Source organism: Panthera onca, chromosome C1 (assembly GCF_046562875.1).
Source record: "Panthera onca isolate mPanOnc1 chromosome C1, mPanOnc1 haplotype 2, whole genome shotgun sequence".
Classification (NCBI taxonomy): domain Eukaryota; kingdom Metazoa; phylum Chordata; class Mammalia; order Carnivora; family Felidae; genus Panthera; species Panthera onca.
In genome coordinates, this window is record NC_138346.1 from 33,180,173 (window position 1) to 33,203,311 (window position 23,139).

The 23,139-nt window shown below is 38.5% G+C and overlaps 1 protein-coding gene across 4 annotated transcripts in view; it reads left to right on the forward strand.

The window, feature by feature from the left end:
• The first annotated feature begins 7,603 nt into the window (after nucleotides 1-7,603).
• The window catches only part of ICA1L (islet cell autoantigen 1 like), a 90,370-nt gene continuing 74,834 nt past the window's right edge, over nucleotides 7,604-23,139 (forward strand). For 3 of the 4 annotated variants that reach the window (XM_078451005.2, XM_078451003.2, XM_078451006.2), the window contains exons 1-2: nucleotides 7,604-7,695; nucleotides 19,229-19,396. In XM_078451005.2, the coding sequence (XP_078307131.1) occupies nucleotides 19,394-19,396 (3 nt within the window). In that variant the 5' untranslated portion in view covers nucleotides 7,604-7,695; nucleotides 19,229-19,393. Of the gene's footprint in view, nucleotides 7,696-8,216; nucleotides 8,721-19,228; nucleotides 19,397-23,139 lie in introns of those variants that run through there. The other variant, XM_078451004.2, reaches the window with a different exon arrangement.

Genomic DNA, 23,139 nt, shown 5'->3' on the forward strand with positions numbered 1-23,139 from the left:
TTAAGCGTCTGACTTTTGATTTGGGCTAACGTCATGATCTCACGGTTCATGAGATCTAGCTCTGTGTCAGGCTGCGTGCTGACAGCATGGAGCCTGCTTGGGATTCTCTCTCTCCCTTTCTCTGCTGTGTGCACATACCTGCATGCTCTCTCTCTCAACAAAGAGATAAACTTAAAAAAAAAAAGAATTGTAACAGTGACCTAAGTGCAAAGAAAGATGTAAAATGTAAGGTAGAGCGGTGGCATAGAGAAGGGAGCAATTAGCTTTGTGGGGAGCAAGTTGGATGTCAAGAAAGGCATCACAGAAGAGTAATATTTGAGCCAGACAGATCTGGACAGATACTGGTTGGGGGTAGAAATGCTCCCTCTGCCAGAGCACAAACCATCAGAAATGATAGCTTAGAAATAATGTGAGGAAAGAAGGAATCATATTTCTTCATATGCTAAGAAGTTTAATTTTGTTTCCTCTTTTAGGTAAAACTGCCTCCAGGTCTCATCTAAGACATCTTTTTTTATTATTATTAAATTATTGTCAAATTGGTTTCCATACAACACCCAGTGCTCATTCCAACAAGGGCCCTCTTCAATGCCCATTACCCACTTTCCCCTCTCCCCCACCCCCCATCAACCCTCAGCTTGTTCTCAGTATTTAAGAGTCTCTTATGGTTTGCCTCCCTCTCTCTAACTTTTTTTCCCTCCCTTTCTTCTCCCCCATGGTCTTCTGTTAAGTTTCTCAGGATCCACATATGGGTGAAAACATGGTAAGACATGATGATCTTTTTGAGAACCATGAAAACAAAACCTGGCTATGATGATTACTCAGAGATTATTAGGGTAGAAACTTGAGTTATATAGGATTTTTAATTCTACATAGAATGCAGAAAAACAATAGATTTTCTATGAATAGGTGACCAGTGTTTGTTTTGTCATATCCTTTTCTTTTGAATTTAGAATGACCATTTTGGAACTACTGTCATCAATGCATAATAATATATCAGAATGCTTCCTAACACTGTTGAGGAAAACAAATTAAAACTTAGATTTATATAAAATACACATAATTGCAAAATGAGCAAATAACCCTGCAAATGAAATACTATCTGGGAATTTCTGATAATAACATTGAATCTTTTCACAAAAAATCTTTTGATATATTCTAATTTTGAAAAATCAGTTGCTTATATAAAGCAAATATAAGGAGAAATAATCTTTATACTACTATATCTTATAAAAGGAAAAAAATTTCATTTGGAGACTATGCATATACAAGCAATATTCAATTAGTATTTATTTTATTTTAAAAGCCACTGAGTGGTTGTGCCTGGGTGGCTCAGGTGGTTGAGCATCTGACTCTTGTTTTCAGTTTAGATCATAATCCCAGGCTTTTGGGGTTGAGCCCCATGTCAGGCTCTGTGCTAACTGCACAGAGCCTGGTTGGGATTCTCTTTCTCTCTGCTCTTCACTTGCTCGTGCTCTCTCTCTCAAAATAAATTTTAAAAACTTAAAAAGATTCTCTCCCCGCCTCTTGCACTCATGCATGCTCTCTCTAAAATAAAAATAAAAAAGCCACTAAATGGAATCAGGTTTCAGAAAGCAAGTAAAAAAATAAACCTTAAGGGGCGCCTGGGTGGCTCAGTCAGTTAAGTAGCCAACCTCGGCTCAGGTCATGATCACGGTCCGTGAGTTCGAGCCCCGCATTGGGCTCTGTGCTGACAGCTCAGAGCCTGGAGCCTGTTTCAGATTCTGTGTCTCCCTCTCTCTGACCCTCCCCCGTTATGCTCTGTCTCAAAAATAAATAAACGTTAAAAAAAAAAATAAACCTTAATGTGTAATTAATATTTTATCTCTTTTCCTTGTTTTTATTAAGCTTCTTATTTTAACTCCAGTATAGTTATCATAGTGTTATATTAGTTTCAGGTGTGTAATATAGTGATTCAACGATTCCATACATCACCCAGTGCTCATCACAAGTGTACACCTTAAATCATCACTGATTTCACCCATCCACCCAACCTCCTCCCCTATGGTAACCATGTTTTTTCTCTGTAGTTAAGAGTCAGTTTCTTAGTTTGCCCTTCTTTTTCCTTTGCTTGTTGGTTTTGTTTCTTAAATTCTACATATGAACGAAATCATGGCATTTGTCTTTCTCTGACTTATTTAACTCAGCATTATACTGTAGTTCCATCCATGTCATTGCAAATGGCAAGATTTCATTCCTTTTTATGGTTAAATAACATGTCATTGTGTATGTATATGTATATGTGTATATACACATCTATTTCACATCTTCATTCATTTATCAATGGATACTTGGGCTGTTTCCATAGTTTGGCTATTATAAATAATGCTGCAACAAACATAGGGGTTGCATGTATCTCTTTGAATTAGTGCTTTTGTATTTTGGAGGTAAATACCCAGTAGTGTGATTACTAGATTGTAGGGTAGTTCTATTTTTAGCTTTTTGAGGAAACTCCATACCATTTTCCACAGTGGCTGCACCAGTTTGCATTCCCACCAACAGTGCAAGAGGGTTCCTTTTTCTCCACATCCTCCCCAACACTTGCCTTTTCTTGTGTTTTTGATTTTAAGCTAAGTATATCTTTAATGTAACTTAGAATTGGGGGGGGGGGGGATGGTATTGCTTAATTGAATTAGACTATTTTTGTTCCATTATCCACCAATATTCACAGATTTGAAGAAGTAAATTATTTTCTGGCAGTGTCTATTAAAATGGTAAGAAAAAAAATCCACCTTAGCAATCCTTTGACATTAAAATGACTGATCTTTATTTTAAAGGAGGAGGGGTGCCTGTGTGGCTCAGTTGGTTGAGTGTCTGACTTCAGCTCAGGTCATGATCTTGCAGTTTGTGAGTTCAAGCTCCACATGGGGCTCTCTGCTGTCAGCACAGAGCCTGCTTAGATCCTCTTCCCCCCCCCCCCCCCGCCCCTTTCTCTGCCCCTCGCCCATTCATCTTCACTCTCTCAAAAGTAAGTATAAAAAAAATTTTTTTAAAGCAGGAATATATGTGTCAGAGAGGTCAAGTTACTTGACCAGATTTCATGCAGCCAGTAAATAGAGTCACAATTTGAATTTGGATGTATCGTTGTCTAGAGGTCAAGTTCTTAACTAGTACGTATATATTTTGCCAATTGGCATCCAGAAGAATGATGTATTTATAAATGTGAAGAATAAGTTTGGAGATGTCTTCACATACAAGGTTATATATAAATTTAAGTGGCATTTATTGGTACCAAATTACCAACTTAGGTTCAGCTTTACATGTTCTTGCCTTTAAAATTAATTTCCATATTAGTATCCCACAAAATGTAATATATGCATAATAATTATATGCATAATAATATATGTGTTCTTTAAAGATCCATTTCTTTTCATATAGGAATTGTATGAGCAAAAGGAAACTTTAGAATTTATCCTGTTATTCATTCATGTCATTTGAATTATCACATTATTCATGTTATTAAAGGAAACCACAACCCAGCAGCTTAAATATCGAGTATGAAGGTGTACAGCCAATTGATGAAGATAGGACACATGCCTCTGAGTAATAAAGACTACAGAGAAATGGGTGTGCCTCGGTGGTTCAGTCAGTTAAGCGTCCAACTTCAGCTCGTTATGATCTCATGGTTTGTGGGTTCAAGCCCCATGTCAAGCTCTGTGCTGACAGCTCAGAGCCTGGAGCCTGCTTTAGATTCTGTGTCTCCCTTTCTCTCTGATTTTCCCCTGCTCGTGCTCGTCTCTGTCTCTCAAAAATAAATAAATGTTAAAAAAAAAAAAAAAAAGACTACAGAGAATGATCTTGTTAGGTACAATCTGATAGAAAGTTGAGAAACATGTCAATTCTATGGATAGTTAGTAAAAGTATAGACAACATGCCTGGGAATTACTAATACCAAATTAAGTTCAATGGTTGTTTCAGGGGGGAGGAAACCATACTTTTTTAAATCTGTCTATAACACTTCACATTTAAAAAAATCATAATGTCTCTAATTGTAGCCTTACTTGAATCAACACAAATACAATATGGGAGAGAGCATGTTTAGCTAGCCACATGTAAGTAAATACTAGTGTGGGCATCTGGGAAGATAGCTCACCATACCCTCACTAACTACCTGACTTGTTAACTGACCTGTTACTTCTGACTTCCTTGATAAGATCAAACAAATTACTGAGAAAGTAGAACACCTTGAAGAAATGGAGCTATTTCCATGGCATCAAGTTCAGTAAATCCCTAATCCTTAATGAGAGTAAAACAGTACAGGGGCACCTGGATGGCTTAGTCAGTTGAGCATCCAACTCTTGATTTTGGCTCAGCTCATGATCTCACAGTAGTGGAATCGAGCCCCACATCTGAGGGTTGAGCATGGAGCCTGTGTGGGATTCTCTCTCCCTCTCTCTGCCCTCCCCCCACAAACTCTCTCTCAAAACAAGTAAGTAAAACAGTACAAAAGTATAGAATTCTTAGTATGTTTTTAAATATCAACTGAAGTTTTATTTAAGAGATAAACCAGAGGTTTGCTTGATAGTGCAAAAGATCGTTGCTGTTTATTGCTCTGGGATTGCAGATTTGTGAAGCTCCATATTCCAAGATATCTAATGGTCGTCTTTTCTAGTTCACTTGTAGAAGCCTACCGTGGAGGAAAACACTTTATACTATGATAAATCTGTTGATAGAAAATTAAATAACACTTCTATAAATGTTTGTACATTTAATTTCTAGATGAAATTAAATCCTCCCATATAGGGGCGCCTGGGTGGCTCAGTCGGTTAAGCGGCCGACTTGGGCTCAGGTCATGATCTCGCGGTCCGTGAGTTCAAGCCCTGCGTCGGGCTCTGTGCTGACAGCTCAGAGCCTGGAGCCTATTTCAGATTCTGTGTCTCCCTCTCTCTGACCCTCCCCCATTCATGCTCTGTCTCTCTCTGTCTCAAAAATAAATAAACATTAAAAAAATTAAAAAAAAATAAACCCTCCCATATAAAAATATTTTAATAGTGTTAAATTGTTTTCTAAAAACTTATTTATGAAACACTACATTTTAACTACTGTGGGCGCCTATTTATTTAAGGTACTAACTAGTACAAGGCATTTAAATATTTTCTTACCAACAGCTAAAGGAGGATTATTAATTCACTCTACAAACATTTATCAAATCTATGATTAAGGAAACCTGATTCGAAGAGTGTCAGTAGCTTAACTTTGTTTGCTGAAACCATTCTTATACTCTGCTGCCACTTACCTGCTTTTCTTAGTGACCTGTGAAGGAAAAGTGATTATGTATGAATGCTACATTTTATGGTGTCTTGTGTATCTAAGTAATTTTCTCCAAGTAAGTGAACAAAGCCAACACCCCTTGCCCACAGTCACTTCTCTGACTTTCTGGTATATTTCTTGGAGGGCCTTTCTCTGCTTCAGATTGGGCTGAAAAACTATTTCATATCCTCTTAAGTTAAACTTCATCCTGTTTGGAACAAGCATTTTCTAAAATATCCCAAGTAACTTAACATATGTTTCATGATAACATTATGAAAGTCGTTTTGCTTACTCTATTAGAATAATTTATTCTTTGGGAAGAAAGGTGTTCAATTCTTTTCAGGTATTCTATACAGTATCCTTCAGTTGTCAATTAGCTGTCTTTGCTTCTGTTCATTTATTGATTGAATGCACATTCAGAATGCAGTATGTATTAGGCACTGTGTTAAAAGAGATAAAGGTACTAAACAGCCTAAATGCACCTTGGAAGAGCTAAGGATCCAATGGGGAAGACAGAGAAATAATTACAATTATTGAGAGCAGAGGTATGTCCTTACGTGGGACGCCAAACTTAGCACGAGTTAGGAAAGATCTGAGGAAGTACAGCAGTTATCCTTATTGCCAAATGCTAATTCTTACCCTTTTAAGGATCTGGACTTTGAGAATCTGAGGAAAGCTGTGGACTCTCTGAGGTTGCTGCCCCCCATGGGGTTAATGAGGTTGAAACTAACAGGAAATCTAAAGTTTTTCAGAGGCCTGTTTCTCCCTAATCAGCTATTGTTTGTTTTCAGACCCCACTAACAAATCCACTAGGGAGACCTGGGCTAAAAAGTCACAGATAAGTTCCCGCCTATGAACAGCAAGGCCCTGTCTTCCTTACCCTAGATAATGAGCCCAAGACCCCATCCATTTTGATCTAGGCTCTCTTGGAACATGCCCATAGCCCCTGTGTCCTAAGATGACCTCCTGACAGTAGAGGCTGAATTGTGCCTCATTTTAAGTCTCCACCTCAAAGTGAGTATGCTCAATGTGCATGCCCCATCTTTCCTCATGAATTACCATAAATTTCTCCACCTTTTTCATCAGCATATATGTAATCACAACCCCTTCTAGGAGGCAGATTTGAAGCTTGCCCTTTTATCTCTTTGGCTGCCTCTGGAATAAACCCTTTCCTTGCAAATATGACGTCTCAGTGATTGGCTTTGTGTGCTTTGGGCAGTGGAACTTGGCTTTGGTTACATTTCTAACAATTAGAAAAAAAAAAAAAGATACCGAAAGTTTGCTTATTATTTCAGGTATTCACCTGTTCGTTGAAACCCCATATATCTCAGTAAGAATCCCTGGTCTAAAGATATCTCAATTTTTTTCGATCCAAATTAACTCTTGTATAAATAGCCTATTCTTTTTCCTATTCTAAAACCACTTTCTGGTTTTTTAGGTAAGTATTTTGTAATATTCTAGAATCTCACTCCATCTTTCGTGATCTTACAGACTTTAGTTATCACCTGGAGTGTAAGGTTTTTTCCTCGCTAGCCTATGTCACAGTTGTAATTCATACTTTGTGGAGCTTTAGAAAAGTTGATAGGATTTTTTGAATCACCTTTAAAAAGAAAGCACTTTGAATTTATATTATCTTACACCAGTAACAATTTACTTCTGCCTTTTTCCATTTTTTTTCTTCAATTTTTAGGCTTAAATTTTGCCTTTTACTTTTGAAGACTCATTTATGACAACAAATTTAGGTTATGTGTATGTGCATTTGAGGTCAGTTATTAACAGTTGCTAACTTAATCATCTTTAAACCTTTAAGAGTTAAAATATAACACATGAACAGTTACCGCGTGCGGGCACTGGTACTGAGAAGCGCCCTGATTCAGGAATGACTGAGGCTCAGAAGCATATAGCCCGGTAGAGATGGTCTCTCGGAGGGCCTGGCAGGTGCGGTGCCGCCCCGGAGGCAGGGAGGGACCCGGGCTTAGGAAAGGAAACAGGGAATGCCTCAGAGGTCTCACAAACAGTTCCTTAATTCCGATATTCTGACCGGTTTGGTATTTGTTAGTAAACGAATTTGGTAGCGAAGGAACAGAAAGGGTCTAGGAGTTCATCAAAAAACGGACCGAGAGCCGGGCTTCGGTAGGGTTCGGGAAAAGCCGGAGAGGGCGAGAACGCGGACGCCGGACGGAGATGCCGAAGGCAGCGCGGCTTCCGCGCGCGCCAGGCCGCCCGGTTTAAATCTCCCGCCTCCCGCAGCCGGAGCCCGACACCTCCACGCACGGGTGCGGAGGGGCACGGGCTGCGGGAGTGGCCCGGTGGCGTCGCGGGGCTCGCGGGTGGCGGCGGCGGGAACGGGTGCTGTGACGGACCTCCGCGCAGTTAAGCGCGACCCGAGCTGGCGGAGGACCGGCGCGTCGCGGTTCCAGCGTCGCGGTGAGAGCCTGCGGCCTCCCAGTGCCGGTCAGGCCGCGCCCTCTCCGGGCCTGGCGGGCCGGAGGCCAAACCCTCGTTTCCGTGGCGACGCCCTGAGGTGGAAGCGCGGCGGGAGGCGCCTGCCACGCGCGCACGCTGTCTCTCGAGGCCTCGCCGGCCCCTGCGGCCTCCCCCTGGGACGAAGTCCTGGTCCGCGCTCCTCCGGGCAGAACCCGCAAGGAGTGGTTTCTGGCGAGGCTGGGTCCTCTCCGGACGAAAGGAGCTTTCTTTCACGCCGCCCCGGTAGCGAACGTGCGCACCAGCCTGAGGCTTATTTGGGTGATTTCTCTGGAAGGTGGAGATCGCTTCCATTAGAGGCAGGTGTTCACAGCATTTAGGTGCTTTCCTGCTGACCTCTTTTTTCTGTTGTGTTTATTTTTATGTCATTATTTTGTGATGGAAACGCCTTCTTTAGAAACGAAGTGGCAAGCGTTTGGTAAAAACAAAACATAAGTGTGCGGCGTAAGGCTAACCGCGGAATGCTAGAGCTCCCGAGGGGTTCCGCGCACAAATACTGCGGCCTGAGGCCGTGAACCCAGCCCCGTGCACCTATCCGGCTCTTGGAAACGCGGATCACCTGGTCGGGTGCCCAAATGATGTCAGTGGTCAGATACCTGATGCCTCAGAAAGATGGGAGAGGGGAAAAAAAATCCGATCTGGCAACCAACCCGCGATGCTGTGGGTTTGCCGGTAGAGGGGGTGGGATTATTTTTCATGTAATAGATGATGTTAATGCGCAGAGCCTGAAAGCTGTTATAAGCTATGGGTCACTGTGAAATAGCTTATTGGGAAGATCACGTTTGTCCATGGTTTTGGATTTTCTTTAAGCATTTATGTATTGATTTATTTAGTTTAGACTTAGACAACGTACTGTAAGGCGATATTACTTACATCATCTTAACATCAGTGTTTATGAAGTAGCCACAGGTGCCTCATCTTTTAATAGGAGTTAATTACGCATTTATTGAACAAATAAACATCTGATGGTATGTATACATTTTTTATATAATGAAAAATTTTAATCGTTTTATATTTATCTGTGCCCATCATTACCAGTATTCTTTGAAATGTCTGTATTTAATAGCTCAGAATGATTGTGCATCTAGCCATTGAAACAGCAATGTGCAAGACATTGTTCTAATTATCAGTAATTTATAATTGCTAGACAAATCATCATAATTTTGGAGTTAAATGGGTGCTCAGAGATCAAGTGTGAAAGCTGCAAACATGAGACTGGTTGGGAAAACTAGGAAGCCACGTTTTTTTTAGACATACTTATTATAAAGCAATTAATAAAACAAAATTTGTACCAGTGACTGAACTGGTACCAAATACTACACTGTCAGACTTCATGATTTTATCGTGTCGTATGTCCTATATTTACATTTTTGACTTTGTTGATTTTACTGATTTGCCTGTTTTCTATTTCACATATTTCATTCCTATTTTCATTTTTTTCTTTTACTTTGGGTTTAATTTGCTCATCTTTTTCTAATTTATTAAGGTGGAAGCATAAATAATATATTTTTTTCCCTTTTATGTAAGCATTTAAAGCTATAAGTTTTCCTCTAAGCATGCTTTAGCTACATCCCACAAACATGGGATATTTTCATTATCATTTAGTTAAAAATATTTAAAAGTTTAAGTTCTATGATCCCTTATTTATTTAGGTGTGCTATTTTATTTCCAAATATTTTGGAATTTTTTTAGGTAGTTCATTGCTATTGATTTCTAAATTAACAATGTCGTGCTCAGAAAACATGTATTATTTCAATACCTTTAAATTTATTGAGAATTTTTTCCTTGCCTAACCTATGGTCTGTCTTGGTGAGTGTTCAGTTACCCTTGGGGGAAAATGTGTATTCTTCTGGTGGTGGATGGAATAGTCTAAATGTCATTTAGGTCAAGCTGGTTGAGTGTTGCTTGAGCCTTTTATCTTCACATTTTAATGTCTCTTTATTCCATCAGTTACTCTGGGAGAAGTGTTAAGTTTTAGTTATGATTAACTATGATTGTAGATTTATCTATTTTCCCCTTCAGTTCTGTCAGTTTTTTTAAAATATTTGGTAGTGTTATCAGTCACATACACATTTAAGACAGCTGTGTCCTTTTGATAGATTGACCACTTTATCATTATTAAATGTCCATTCTATTCCCGAAAATACTTTTTACATGGAAGCCTGTCCTGTATGACCTTAATACAAGCTTAATGCTTGCCTCTTGCTTTTTCCTTTTAATACATCTGTGTATTTATGTTTAAAATGTGTTTGTTATAAACTACATACAGTTGGTTTGTAGTTGTTTATCCAGTCTCACAACAACCTCTGTGTTTTAATAGTGGTATATAGTTCATTTTTTATTTTTATAACTTTTTTCTGTGTTTGGGTTAAGTATATTGGTATTCTTTTTCCATTTTTTCATTTATTCTTTAGTCTTCTTCCCTGCCTCCTTTTTGGATGAATTGAGCTTTTAGAAAAATATTTCTTGTCCTGTCTTTTTAGTTTTGTCTCTTCATGTTATTTTTTTTATTGGTGGTACTAAAGATTTCATATGTATCTTAAATTTATCATAGCTTATTTTCAAATCTATTTTAGCATTTTATGAGCAGTGTAAGAATATTATCATTTATACTTGTAATGACCATCTCACCTTATGTGCCCTTACATACTTTACTTCTACATGTGTCCTATATTTTTAAAAATGTAATGAATCAATCTTTTAGTGAAATTTAAAGATGCATGTATATATGTAATGTTTAAAAATTCCTTTGTATTTATCAATATATTTACCCTTTTTTCTCTCTTGCTTCCTGTAGAGCTGAGTTTCTATGTTATTTTTCTTCACCCTAAAGAATATTTAGATTTTTTTTTTGTAACACAGGTCACTGTGGCCTTTCAACTGTATCTGTCTGAAGTTTTACTTTGCTTTCATTTTTGAAGGATATTTTTATTAGATATAGAATTCTTGGCCAGCTTTTTTTTTTTTTTTTCCAGGACTTAAAGATACAGTTTGCTTGTTTTTTGCCCTCCTTTATTTTGTGAAGTAGCCTCCTCTTCTTCCTCTTTTCTCCCAAGATGAGAGCAGCCAGGAATCTCTTCAGTCCTAGGTAGGGCTAAGCATTTTCTGGATTTTCAGATCATGAGCTTTCCTGCATCCTCAGCCCTCTGATGTACTTTCAGAAAACACTAAATTTTGTAGATTATCTAACTTATTCTCAGTGTTAGGATGGAATTAATTTTCTCTTGCAACTTTCTGAAGTGGAAATGGAAGACCAGTACAATACTGATTGAATTGATATTGCTTAAAATCTTTTTATTACTCTTAATTAGATTTTTTCTGGTATTCTTACAGTCGTTTTCCTAGTGAATTTTATTTTATTATTTATTAAATTTTTTTTAAGGTTTATTTTTGAAAGACAGAGTGTGAATGGGGGAGGGGCAGAGAGAGAGAGAGAGAGAGAGAGAGAGAGACACAGAATCTGAAGGAGGCTCCAGACTCTGAGCTGTCAGCACAGAGCCTGACCCAGGGCTCGAACCCATGAGCCGTGAGATCATGACCTGAGCTAAAGTCCAGTGCTTAACTGACTGAGCCACCCAGGTGCCCGATTTTATTATTTTTTAAAATGTTTATTTGTTTATTTTGAGAGAGCATGCACAAGCAAGCAGGGGAGGGGCAGAGAGAGAGGGAGACAGAGAATCCCAAGGAGGCTTCACACTGTTAGCGTGGAGACTGACACCGGGCTCAAACTCACGAACCATGAAATGATGACCTAGCTGAAATCATGAGTCGGTCGCCCAACTGACTGAGCCACCCAGGTGCCCCTAGGTTATTTTTTTAAATAAGCTCTGTGCCCAACATGGGGCTTCAACTCATGATCCTGAGATCAAGAGTCATATGCTTTATGGACTCAGCCAGCCAGGCGCCTTTGAAAGATTAAAAAAAGAAAAAAAAAAGATGGATGTTAAGTTTTATTAAATACCTTTTTATCATGAGAGATGAATAATTTAACATACTTTTTGCTAATGTTTTAATGGTATGTTCAGGAATTTTTTTTTTTTTCTTTAACGTTTTATTTATTTTTGAGACAAAGAGAGAGCATGAACGGGGGAGGGGCAGAGAGAGAGGGAGACACGGAATCGGAAGCAGGCTCCAGGCTCTGAGCCATCAGCCCAGAGCCCGACGCGGGGCTTGAACTCACGGACCGTGAGATCGTGACCTGAGCTGAAGTCGGATGCTTAACCGACTGAGCCACCCAGGCGCCCCATGTTCAGGAATTTTTATCACAGATAATTTTCATCAAATTTTTCTTATTTTTTACATGTACCTATTATTTTAATAGTTAAAACAATTCTGTTTTGTTTGTTACAATCACATTTAGAGTTAACTGAATTAAATCCCTTTTTACCATTTCTCCATTTTATAAATTCTTCATTGTTAAATTTTTTTATTTATTTAATTTTCTTGAGAGACTGAGAGGGCACAAGTGAGCGAGGTGCAGAAAGAGAGAGGGAGAGAGAATCCCACAAGGGGCAAAAAGGGAGTGAGAGAGAAGTGGGGCTCATTTGAAGTGGGGCTTGTGCTCACCCATAACAGGGCTCAAACTCACGAACAGTGAGATAGTGACCTGAATCAAAGTCTGATGCTTAACCAACTAAGCCGGCCAGGTACTCCAATAAGTTCTTCATTTTTAAATACATTAAAAAGAAATTTTCGTTTTAGCATTTATTTTTTGAGAGACAGAGAGAGCATGAGTGGGGAAGGGGCAGAGAGAGAGAGAGAGAGACCGACAGAGTCCAAAGCAGGCTCCAGGCTGTCAGCACAGAGCCCGATGTGGGGCTCAAACTCACGAACTGTGAGACCATGACCTGAGCCGGTCAGATGCTTAACCGATTGAACCACCCAGCAGCCCCACATTTTTAAATACATTGTAGTTGTAAGGGCACCTGGGTGGCTCAGTCGGTTGAGTGCCTGACTCTTAGTTTCTGCTCAGGTCTTGATCTCAGGATTCATGAGTTCAAGCCCTATGGCTCTGCGCTGACAGTGGGGAGCCTGCTTGGGATTCTCTCCCTCTCTGCCCCTCCCCCACTTGTGCTGTCTCTCTTGCTCTCAAAATAAATAAACTTAAAAAATAAAATTAAAATAATAAAACTAAATACATTTTAGTTGTATGGATTGTGGCTTCAAATAATTTAGTTGTTTTATTTGTTCTGGGAAGCATATATTTGTGCTGTATTCCTGATTGTTGCATATTAAAAAAAATCGTTTTCAGATACTCAGCCTTTCTCATATATCGTATCTCGTTGATTTTAAGAAGCACCTGTTCATATTTTCACATCTCTGAAATTATTTCTGAAATCTGAACTTTTTTTAATGTTTATTTATTTTTGAGAGAGCGAGTGAGAGCACAAGCTGGGGAAGGGTAGACAGACAGACTCCCAAGCATGCTCTATGCTGTCAGCAGAGATCCCAATGTGGGGCTTGAATTCAAGAACCTGAGATCATGACCTGAACCAAAGACAGACACTTAACCAACTGAGCCACCCAGGTACCCCTGAAATCAGAATTTTTCATGTATTTGAAAATGGATGATTAGAAAGCACAGTTTACTTTGTAGATTTTTTTCGTGTTTAGAGGTATGTAAAATAATGGCATACCTTTTAAATAATGGTGTCTTCAACTGATGAAATATGGTAAGATAATTCCAAATTATTAGGTTACCATAAAATAATTAAAAAAATTTTTTTTTAATGTTTATTTATTTCTGAGACAGAGACAGAGCATGAGTGGGGAAGGGGCAGAGCGAGAGGGAGACACAGAATCTGAAGCAGGCTCCAGGCTCTGAGCTATCAGCACAGAGTCCGACGTGGGACTCACACTCACAAACCAGGAGTTCATGACCTGAGCTGAAGTCGGATGCTTAACCGACTGAGCCACGCAGGCACCCCAAATAAGCTTTATCTTTAAGGTTGAAAAAGATCAGAAATCTAATGTTTATTTATTTTTGAGAGAGACAGAGACAGAATGTGAGTGGGTTGGGGCAGAGAGAGAGAGAGGCACAGAATCTGACGCAGGCTCCAGGCTCCGAGCTGTCAGCACAGAGCGTGACATGGGGCTCGAACTCACAAGCTGTGAGATCATGACCTGAGCCAAAGTCGGACGCTCAACTGACTGACTGAGCCACCCAGGTGCTCCGAAAAAGATCAGAAATCTAATAACACAATGTTCTGAGTTGCAGTGAGCAAGCACTTTACTCCATTGCTGGTGGGCAAAAAAACTGGTACAATCTCTTATACAGGACAGTTTAGCAGAATGAAAATTTTAAATGCATGTAACCTTTGATTCGGCCATTGTACTTCCAGGATTTTTATCTTATAGGTAAACTTGCATGTATTTTAAATAATATATGTTTTTTTTTCTTATTTTTTATTCAGCATGGTTTAAATGATATTCCAGAAACAATCTAAATATGTATCAATAATAGACCATAGTAGTAAATTATAGTACAACCATTAAAGGGAATGTTAAATATCCATTAAAATTATATTCCACTAAGTAGAAAATCCCATGTCATATTCCTTTTCACTCTGTGTTGTACACAGTACTCACTTTTATCCGTTGTCTCATGTTGCTGAGGAGATGGATGAGGCCAACATAAATTATTTTATTTCTTCTGGATGCTAATAGCATCTTTTCTTTATCCTTAAAACTTGGCAGAATTCTATACAATATCTAAATTTTGATCATTCCCTGTTAATTTTTCCTGAAACATAAGACCTTTCAGTTTTTCACCTCTATATCCTTGAAAATTTTATGTTCCTATTGTCTTTCTGTCCAAGAAAGAGTATTACTTACATTAGATCTCAGTAGTCTGTCTTACAAATCGATCATCTTTGTTCTAACTACTTTGTTAGAATCTAGCCACCTTTATTTTGTAATATTTATTCTGAAGGATTTTCCATGGCTTGCCATCCAAGTTAACTTGGTTTTCTGAATTATCTATTCTACTCAGAGGTGTTTCTTTTTTTCTTTTTTTAATTTTTTTTTTAACCCTTATTTATTTTTGACACAGAGAGAGACAGAGCATGAACGGGGGAGGGGCAGAGAGAGAGGGAGACACGGAATTGGAAGCAGGCTCCAGGCTCTGAGCCATCAGCCCAGAGCCCGACACGGGGCTTGAACTCACGGACCGTGAGATCGTGACCTGAGCTGAAGTCGGACACTTAACCGACTGAGCCACCCAGGCGCCCCCAGAGCTGTTTCTAATACGATTTCAAGTTCTGTGGTATTTTTTTCCCCTTGTATCTTTTGCTTTTTCAGTTCTTTTCAAAAATCTGTTTCATCAAGTTATATTCTATATAACTATATAGTTATAGTCCATATAACTATATATATGTTATAGTTCGTATAACTATATAGTCTATCTAACTATATATACTGTATATAGTCTATATAATTATATGTATTATCTGATGCAAACCAGTTTTCTTTAAAATTCTATTAAGATTCTATTTTATGCACTAGCTCTTCAAATGTGTTTTTTTTTCTCTTTTCCACATATGGTCCCTCTTCCTTTTCTTGAAGAGTTACTTTTATATGTTATCTATTGTTGAAAAGGGCAGTTGTGTTTTGGCCTGCTCTTTGCCCAAGAATGGTATAAGGCATTGGAATAGCTACCTTAGAGACTGAGATAGGAGACTGAACATTGTTGTGATCTTTCTTCTTTAATTGGCTGTTGGCTGACAATAGTCGTCATATGCTATCTCTAAGCAGGTTCCCACAGCATGTGTTAATCATTCATTCCAGAGACAGATCAATGCTGATATAGCTCTGATTGATCTTCTTTAGTCTGCTGTGCAAGGTTGCCCACTAGCTTACTGTTTTGTTTTTCTACAGCCATGCTTTGACTCTTGACAAGAAAAATTAAAAATGTCACAGCAACTGTAGGTTTTAGGGAGCCCAATACGTAATACTTCTTGCCTTTTTTTTTTAATGTTTATTTTTGAGAGTGGGAGGAAGAGAGAGTGGGGAGGGGCAGAGAGAGAGGGATGCAGAGAATCTGAAGTGGGCTCTGCACTGACAGCAGAGAACCCGATAAGGGGCTCGATGTGAGATCATGACCTGTGCTGAAGTCAGAGAAAGAATCAAATCTGGCCATTTTTTCCCCCCTTCCCCTCCCCCATGGTCTTCTGTTAAGTTTCTCAGGATCCACATAAGAGTGAAAACATGTGGTATCTGTCTTTCTCTGACTGACTTATTTCACTTAGCATAACACTCTCCAGTTCCATCCACATTGCTACAAATGGCCAGATTTCATTCTTTCTCATTGCCAAGTAGTAGTCTATTGCATATATAAACCACATCTTCTTTATCCATTCGTCAGTTGATGGACATTTAGGCTCTTTCCATAATTTGGCTATTGTTGAAAGTGCTGCTATAAACATTGGGGTACAAATGCCCCTATGCATCAGCACTCCTGTATCCCTTGGGTAAATTCCTAGCAGTGCTATTGCTGGGTCATAGGGTAGATCTATTTTTAATTTTTTGAGGAATCTCCACACTGTTTTCCAGAGCGGCTGCACCACTTTGCCTTCCCACCAACAGCGCAAGAGGGTTCCCGTTTCTCCACATCCTCGCCAGCATCTATAGTCTCCTGATTTGTTCGTTTTAGCCACTCTGACCGGCATGAGGTGGTATCTCAGTGTGGTTTTGATTTGTATTTCCCTGATGAGGAGTGACGTTGAGCATCTTTTCATGTGCCTGTTGGCCATCTGGATGTCTTCTTTAGAGAAGTGTCTATCCATGTCTTCTGCCCATTTCTTCCCTGGATTATTTGTTTTTTGGGTGTGAAGTTTGGTGAGTTCTTTATAGATTTTGGATATTAGCCCTTTTCTGATATGTCATTTGTAAATATCTTTTCCCATTCTGTTGGTTGCCTTTTAGTTTTGTTGATTGTTTCCTTTGCTGTGCAGAAGCTTTTTATCTTCATGAGGTCCCAATAGTTCATTTTTGCTTTTAATTCCCTTTGGGAATGTGTCAAGTAAGAAATTGCTGTGGCTGAGGTCAGAGAGGTTTTTTCCTGCTTTCTCCTCTAGGGTTATGATGGTTTCCTGTCTCACATTCAGGTCCTTTATCCATTTTGAGTATATTTTTGTGAATGGTGTAAGAAAGTGGTCTAGTTTCATTCTTCTCCATGTTGCTGTCCAGTTCTCCTAGCACCATTTGTTAAAGAGACTGTCTTGTTTCCATTGGCTCTTCTTTCCTGCTTTGTCAAAGATTAGTTGGCCATACATTTGTGGGTCCAATTCTGAAGTCTCTATTCTATTCCATTGGTCTATGTGTCTGTTTTTGTGCCAATACCATGCTGTCTTGATGATTACAGCTTTGTAGTAGAGGCTAAAGTCTGGGATTGTGATGCCTCCCGCTTTGGTCTTCTTCTTCAATATTACTTTGGCTATTCAGGGTCTTTTGTGGTTCCATACAGATTTTAGGAGTGCTTGTTCTAGCTTCGAGAAGAATGCTGGTGCAATGTTGATTGGGATTGCACTGAATGTGTAGATTGCTTTGGGTAGTATTGACATTTTAACAGTATTTATTGTTCCAATCCATGAGCATGGAATGTTTTTCCATTTCTTTATGTCTTCTTCAATTTCCTTCATAAGCTTTCTATAGTTTTCAGCATACAGAGCTTTACATCTTTGGTTAGGTTTATTCCTAGGTATTTTATGCTTCTTGGCGCAATCGTGAATGGGATCAGTTTCTTTGTCTTTCTGTTGTTTCATTATTAGTGTATAAGAATGCAGCTGATTTCTGTACATTGATTTTGTATCTTGCAACTTTGCTGAATTCATATATCAGTTCTAGCAGACTTTTGGTGGAGTCTATTGGGTTTTCCATGTATAGTATCATGTCATCTGCAAAAAGTGAAAGCTTGACTTCATCTTTGCCAATTTTGATGCCTTTGATTTCCTTTTGTTGTCTGATTACTGATGCTAGAACTTCCAACACTATGTTAAACAACAGTGTTGAGAGCAGACATCCCTGTCATGTTCCTGATCTCATTTTTGAGAGAGAGACTGATAGACAGACAGTGCAAGTGGGGGCGGGGCAGAAAGAGGGAGACACAGAATCCAAAGCAGGCTCCATGCTCTGATTTGTCAGCACAGAGCCCCATGTGGGGCAGGAACTCCTGAACCGTGAGATCATGACCTGAGCCAAAGTCCTATGCTTAACTGACTGAACCACCCAGGTGCCCCAATAATGGCTTTATTTTTTAATTTACTTAATTTTCTGAATACCAATTGCTCTAACATTTCTGCTATATGACTATGAGTAATATGCTGAAACATACCAGTTACATATCCCAGAGGTCTCCTTTCCAGAGTCCATCATTCTGCTTAAATTTGAGATGCTTGTTCTGTCCAGCTGTCATCTTGAGCCTTCCCTTCATAGCTCTTCTGGGTTCGATTTTTGTCTTTTATATTTCATTGCTACTTTTGAGAAATCTGCTCTCTTTCTGACTCTTAATGATTTGTATATAATCTACTTTCTATCTCTTAAAACTTCCAGGATCTCCCCTCCGCCCCCCCACCGCCCTGTTTCCTGAAAGTTCACAATGATGTATTTTGGAATAAATCTCTTTTTGGATGGAGATTTGGGTTCTTCAGTTACTTTTCAACCCTTCTATTAAATTAAAAAAAAAAATTCAGCTATCCTGTTTTTTTCCTCAAGAGTCCTTTTTTATTTTATTATTCCTCTTTGAGGATATTAGTTGGAGGGTTGTTTTGTTTTGTTTCCTCCCTATATTATATTAATTCCCTTCAGCTATTTTCTTTTTTCTATTTTTTGCTTTAGGTAAGAGGTTTTTGTTTTTAATGTTTATTTATTTTTAAGAGAGAGAGAGAGAGAGAGAGAGCGCCGGGAATAAGCAGAGAGAGGGAGACAGAATCTGAAGCAGGCTTCAGGCTCTGAGCTGTCAGCACAGAGCTTGACGCAGGGCTCAAATTCAGAAGCCATGAGATTATGACCTGAGCTGAAGTCGGACACTTAACCAACTGAGCCACCCAGGTGCCCCAAGTAAGAGGTCTTTCTTGGTGGAGACTTCCCTCAGATATCTCTTGACATTTGGTTTTCCATTTATATTTAAGAGGAAGACTATAACAAAGCCAATCAGAAGATTTATATGTACAACGGGTAAATTTTGCTCTAGAGTGATTAGGCAAAGACCCATCCTTTTAGAATGTCCCAATGGTATCCTGCTTTTCTCTGTAGCTTTTAGTTCTTTCCAGAGAAAAGAATGTTCTAGACTTTTCTGAAGAATGGAAAGGTGTGTGTGTGTGTGTGTGTGTGTGTGTGAGAGAGAGAGAGAGAGAGAGAGAGAGAAAGCGAGAAAGAGAGAGAGTGAGAATGCTTTGCTACTGGTTAACAAAGAATGGGAAAAAAGCTTGACATTTAACAGTTCTGTGTGTAAACTTTCACTTAATTGTTTTGTTTTCAGGCCAGATCTTCTGTGTTGTCCAACTGCTGTGTTGGACTGTAGCCCAAGTCCAGCGCCGCCTTGGTTCAATTTCTTCAACTCGCATTGAGTGACACAGATTAGAAAACGGCCTCAGGGTCTAGCCAACTGTATATAGACTTCAATGAATCCTCCTTCCACTTCCAAATGGTGAGTTTTTCAGATAGTCTGCAAGGTAATTGACTCACTATTCACTAACATTCCTCTTTTAGTTGCTTAGGTTACTACTTTCTCTCCAAAAATGTATTGTAGTCTTTTCATCTGCTCTTGTCACTGTATTTATGCTCCTTATACTTGTGAGTTAATTGGTTGCTTTTGTTTTATACTTTTACCGTTAGTAGATTAGGGAAGGGAAAGCGGGGAAGTGCATGTGGTCAGTCTGCATTTTTAACAGTGCACCCTGTATTTTAATATCTGCATAAACCTCTTCCAGGTTATTCTCAGTGTTGAGATTTAAAATTATGTCAGTTAAATAAAAAATTTTGTGTTTTAAAAATTTACATCATATATATTTTTTACAGGCTATTTGTTAATTAAAAGAATGTCTTATACTTGCATACAACTTCATCTGTTTTTTTAAGTAAGTGCTATGCCCAATGTGGGGCTTACATGGTCTACCAACTGAGCCAGCTAGGCCCCCCACAACTTTATATTTTTCAAAGCAGTTTTGCATATGTTATCCCATTTGATCCTCATAGTATGAGAGGCTCAGCACTTGGAAATTTTGGGCATAGCAGAGGACTGGAAGAGGTATTTGCCTGAAATCTGCAGTAAAGTTGGAAATATTCTTAAGTTTCATAGAAGATTAGCTTTAATACCATTTTAACATAAGAATTTAGTGTTGATACTTTATTAAAAACATTTGAAATATAATTTTTTGGCTACTTTCAAAAATATGATATTTTCTTTTGTAGTTCACTTCCTTTTCCTTGATACGTTATTTATAGTTTGAATGGTCTTTCTTACTGATTTCATCAACATTTTTCAAGTCTTATTTTCCAATAACCTATTTTAATTTTTTTAATGTTTATTTATTTTAGGGGGGGCAGAGAGAGAGGGGTGGGTACAGAGGAACTGAAGCGGGCTCTGCACTGACAGCAGAGAGCCTGATGTGTGAGGCTTGAACTCACAAACTGTGAGATCATGACTTGAGCCGAAGTTGGGACTGAGCCACCCAGGCCCTCCAATGATCTATTTTAAATGCTATTCATATGTTCTTTATGAAATGATATGACTAAAGTGGTATAAGTAAATTATATGATTATAGTAAATTCTTAAATAGAAAGTCGAAAAATAGATAATAATCCTAAAGCATCACTTTTGGAAAAAAAATGAGCTCTGATTTATCTTTTTTAATGACTTATTTACAGGTTAAAATTATGCTGACTACTGAAATTATAGACTAGTTATATAAAAATAAATTTTATTGTAACTAGAAATTTGAATGTAGTTTGCAATATAAACTTGTCAATTTTGTTAACGACATGTCTCTCTTGTTTTAATTCATATAAACAACGATTTTTATGTGCCTCGCTAATTCTTGGAGACCTATAGGTTTTTGGAAGTAGGTTACCTGAAAATTGGGAACTAAATAGTTAATCCACTATAAGATTAGGAAACAACTTTAATCTCACTTTTTCTTCCTTCAAAATGGAAAAGAACACTACTTGTGGAGTGAAAGACCTGGATGTGTGCTAAGTATCAAGATACTCTTTAAAAAAATTTTTTTTTTAAATTTTTTGAGAGAGAGAGAGAGACAGACAGAGCATGAGTTGGGGAGGGGCAAAGAGAGAGAGAGAGAGAGAGAGAGAGAGGCAGACACAGAATCTGAAGCAGGCTCCAGGCTCTGAGCTGCCAGCACAGAGCCCGACATGGGGCTTGAACTCATGAGCCATGAGATCGTGACCTGGCCGAAGCTTAACCAACTGAGCCACCCAGGCGCCCCTCAAGATATTCTTAATGTATGTGTATCCTTGAGAAAGCTCCCTTCATTTCACAGAGCCTCCGTGATCTCCTCTCTGAAACTAGAATAATAAAATCTACCATTTCTAGCTCTCAGGGTTATCATAAGGATCAAAGGTGATAAAATGTGAAAATGTTTTAAAAATTGTCAAGAGCTCTACAAGTATAATTACTTTAGTATGTAGTAATACTAAGATTATCAGAAACATCTAGGTATCTTAAGCGTCCTCTAAGACTTTGCCTTTTATATAATTTTGAATTCTTGTAGAATAATGATTAAGCTCTAGTCCTTTTATAAGAATATTTGGTCAAGGTGGTAACCTCTGTGTGTGCAACCTACTTGCTTAGTATGGGATTTTTGGGTCTGTGATTTAATGGTGGTAAGTAATTGCCATAATACTTCTGTTTTAGATAAACACAAGTCTGTATTTATTTATTTATTTATTTGAGAGAGAGGGTACAAGTGAGCAAGGACTGAGAGAGAGAGAGAGAGAGAGAGAGAGAGAGAGGGAAAGAGAGAGAGAAGTGGGACTCACCTACGAAGTGGGGCTTGGACTAATGAGCCATGAGATCATGACCTGAGCTAAAGTAAGATGCTTAACTGAATGAACCACCCAGGTGCCCTGTATTTAATTTAATTTAATTTAATTTAATTTAATTTAATTTAATTTTCTCATATGAGTGTAGTGCCAAGTTGTAGCACCTAGAACAAAGCCTGTGTTTAATATGTGTGTGAAACTGACTTCCTTATTAGGACTATTTGGAAATTTCAGCTAATTTAATTCTGCACTAGTTCCAGTGTCCATTGTATTTGTTAATTTCAACTACTGTAGTTCTGTAATGCTTCTAGTATCTCAGTAACCAAACCATGTTTGACTAAACAAGAGTTAAATTTATGTGTCTGAAAGAATTCATGTTTATAACCTTCATGAAATTCTAGTCAATATTAAAGCTGGTACTTTATAAAATATACCTTTAGGGCAGTTTCGGGGGTAGATTCTCAATCTGTGACTTGATAGTTTCTCTTTGATATCAGTAGTCCCTAATAATCTTAGTGGGCTTCAGTTTATCTTCATCCATGAAAGGAGACAAACAGTCTACTCATTGATTGGCTAGAGCTAAAAATCATTCCCAAATTAATGGATAGTTGATGAAAGATTAGTCAGGTAGTGTCTTTAAAAATTATGTATGATATATATATAATGTATATGTATATATGTGTGTGTGTGTGTGTGTGTGTGTGTGTGTGTGTATAGTATGTACATATGAGCAAAAAATAGATATTGTCTTATTACAAACAGTAGAGCTTAAGAAACTTATTTTTCAGACTATACTTTGAGAATCATGGTCTAGATCAGGGGTCTGTAAAATTTATGTGTAAAATGTCATATTCTTAGTAATTATGGCTTTGTGGGGCATTCAGTCTGGTGGATCTACTTAGCTCTGCTGTTGTAGCAAAGAGTGGCTCAGAACTAATTTTTCTCCAGGCCAGTTTGCTAGTTAGCCTAGATCCCTGACTTGAGATGTGTTCTTGGTTAGGCAGATCATTTGCCCACAAAGCACTTTCTTCAGAGAGGAGTTAGATCACATTGGTAACTTGAGTTCCTTTTATTAGGTTAAACCATATGAAACTGCTGATTTTGTTGGTCAAAAATGGTTTACCATTACCAATTTCATAGCGATCAGTCACATATTATTTTGTTATTAAAAATTTTTTTTTAAATTTTTTTTTTAACGTTTATTTATTTTTGAGACAGAGAGAGACAGAGCATGAACGGGGGAGGGTCAGAGAGAGGGAGACACAGAATCTGAAACAGGCTCCAGGCTCTGAGCTGTCAGCACAGAGCCTGACGTGGGGCTTGAACTCACGGACTGCGAGATCATGACCTGAACCGAAGTTGGCCGCTTAACCGGCTGAGCCACCCAGGCGC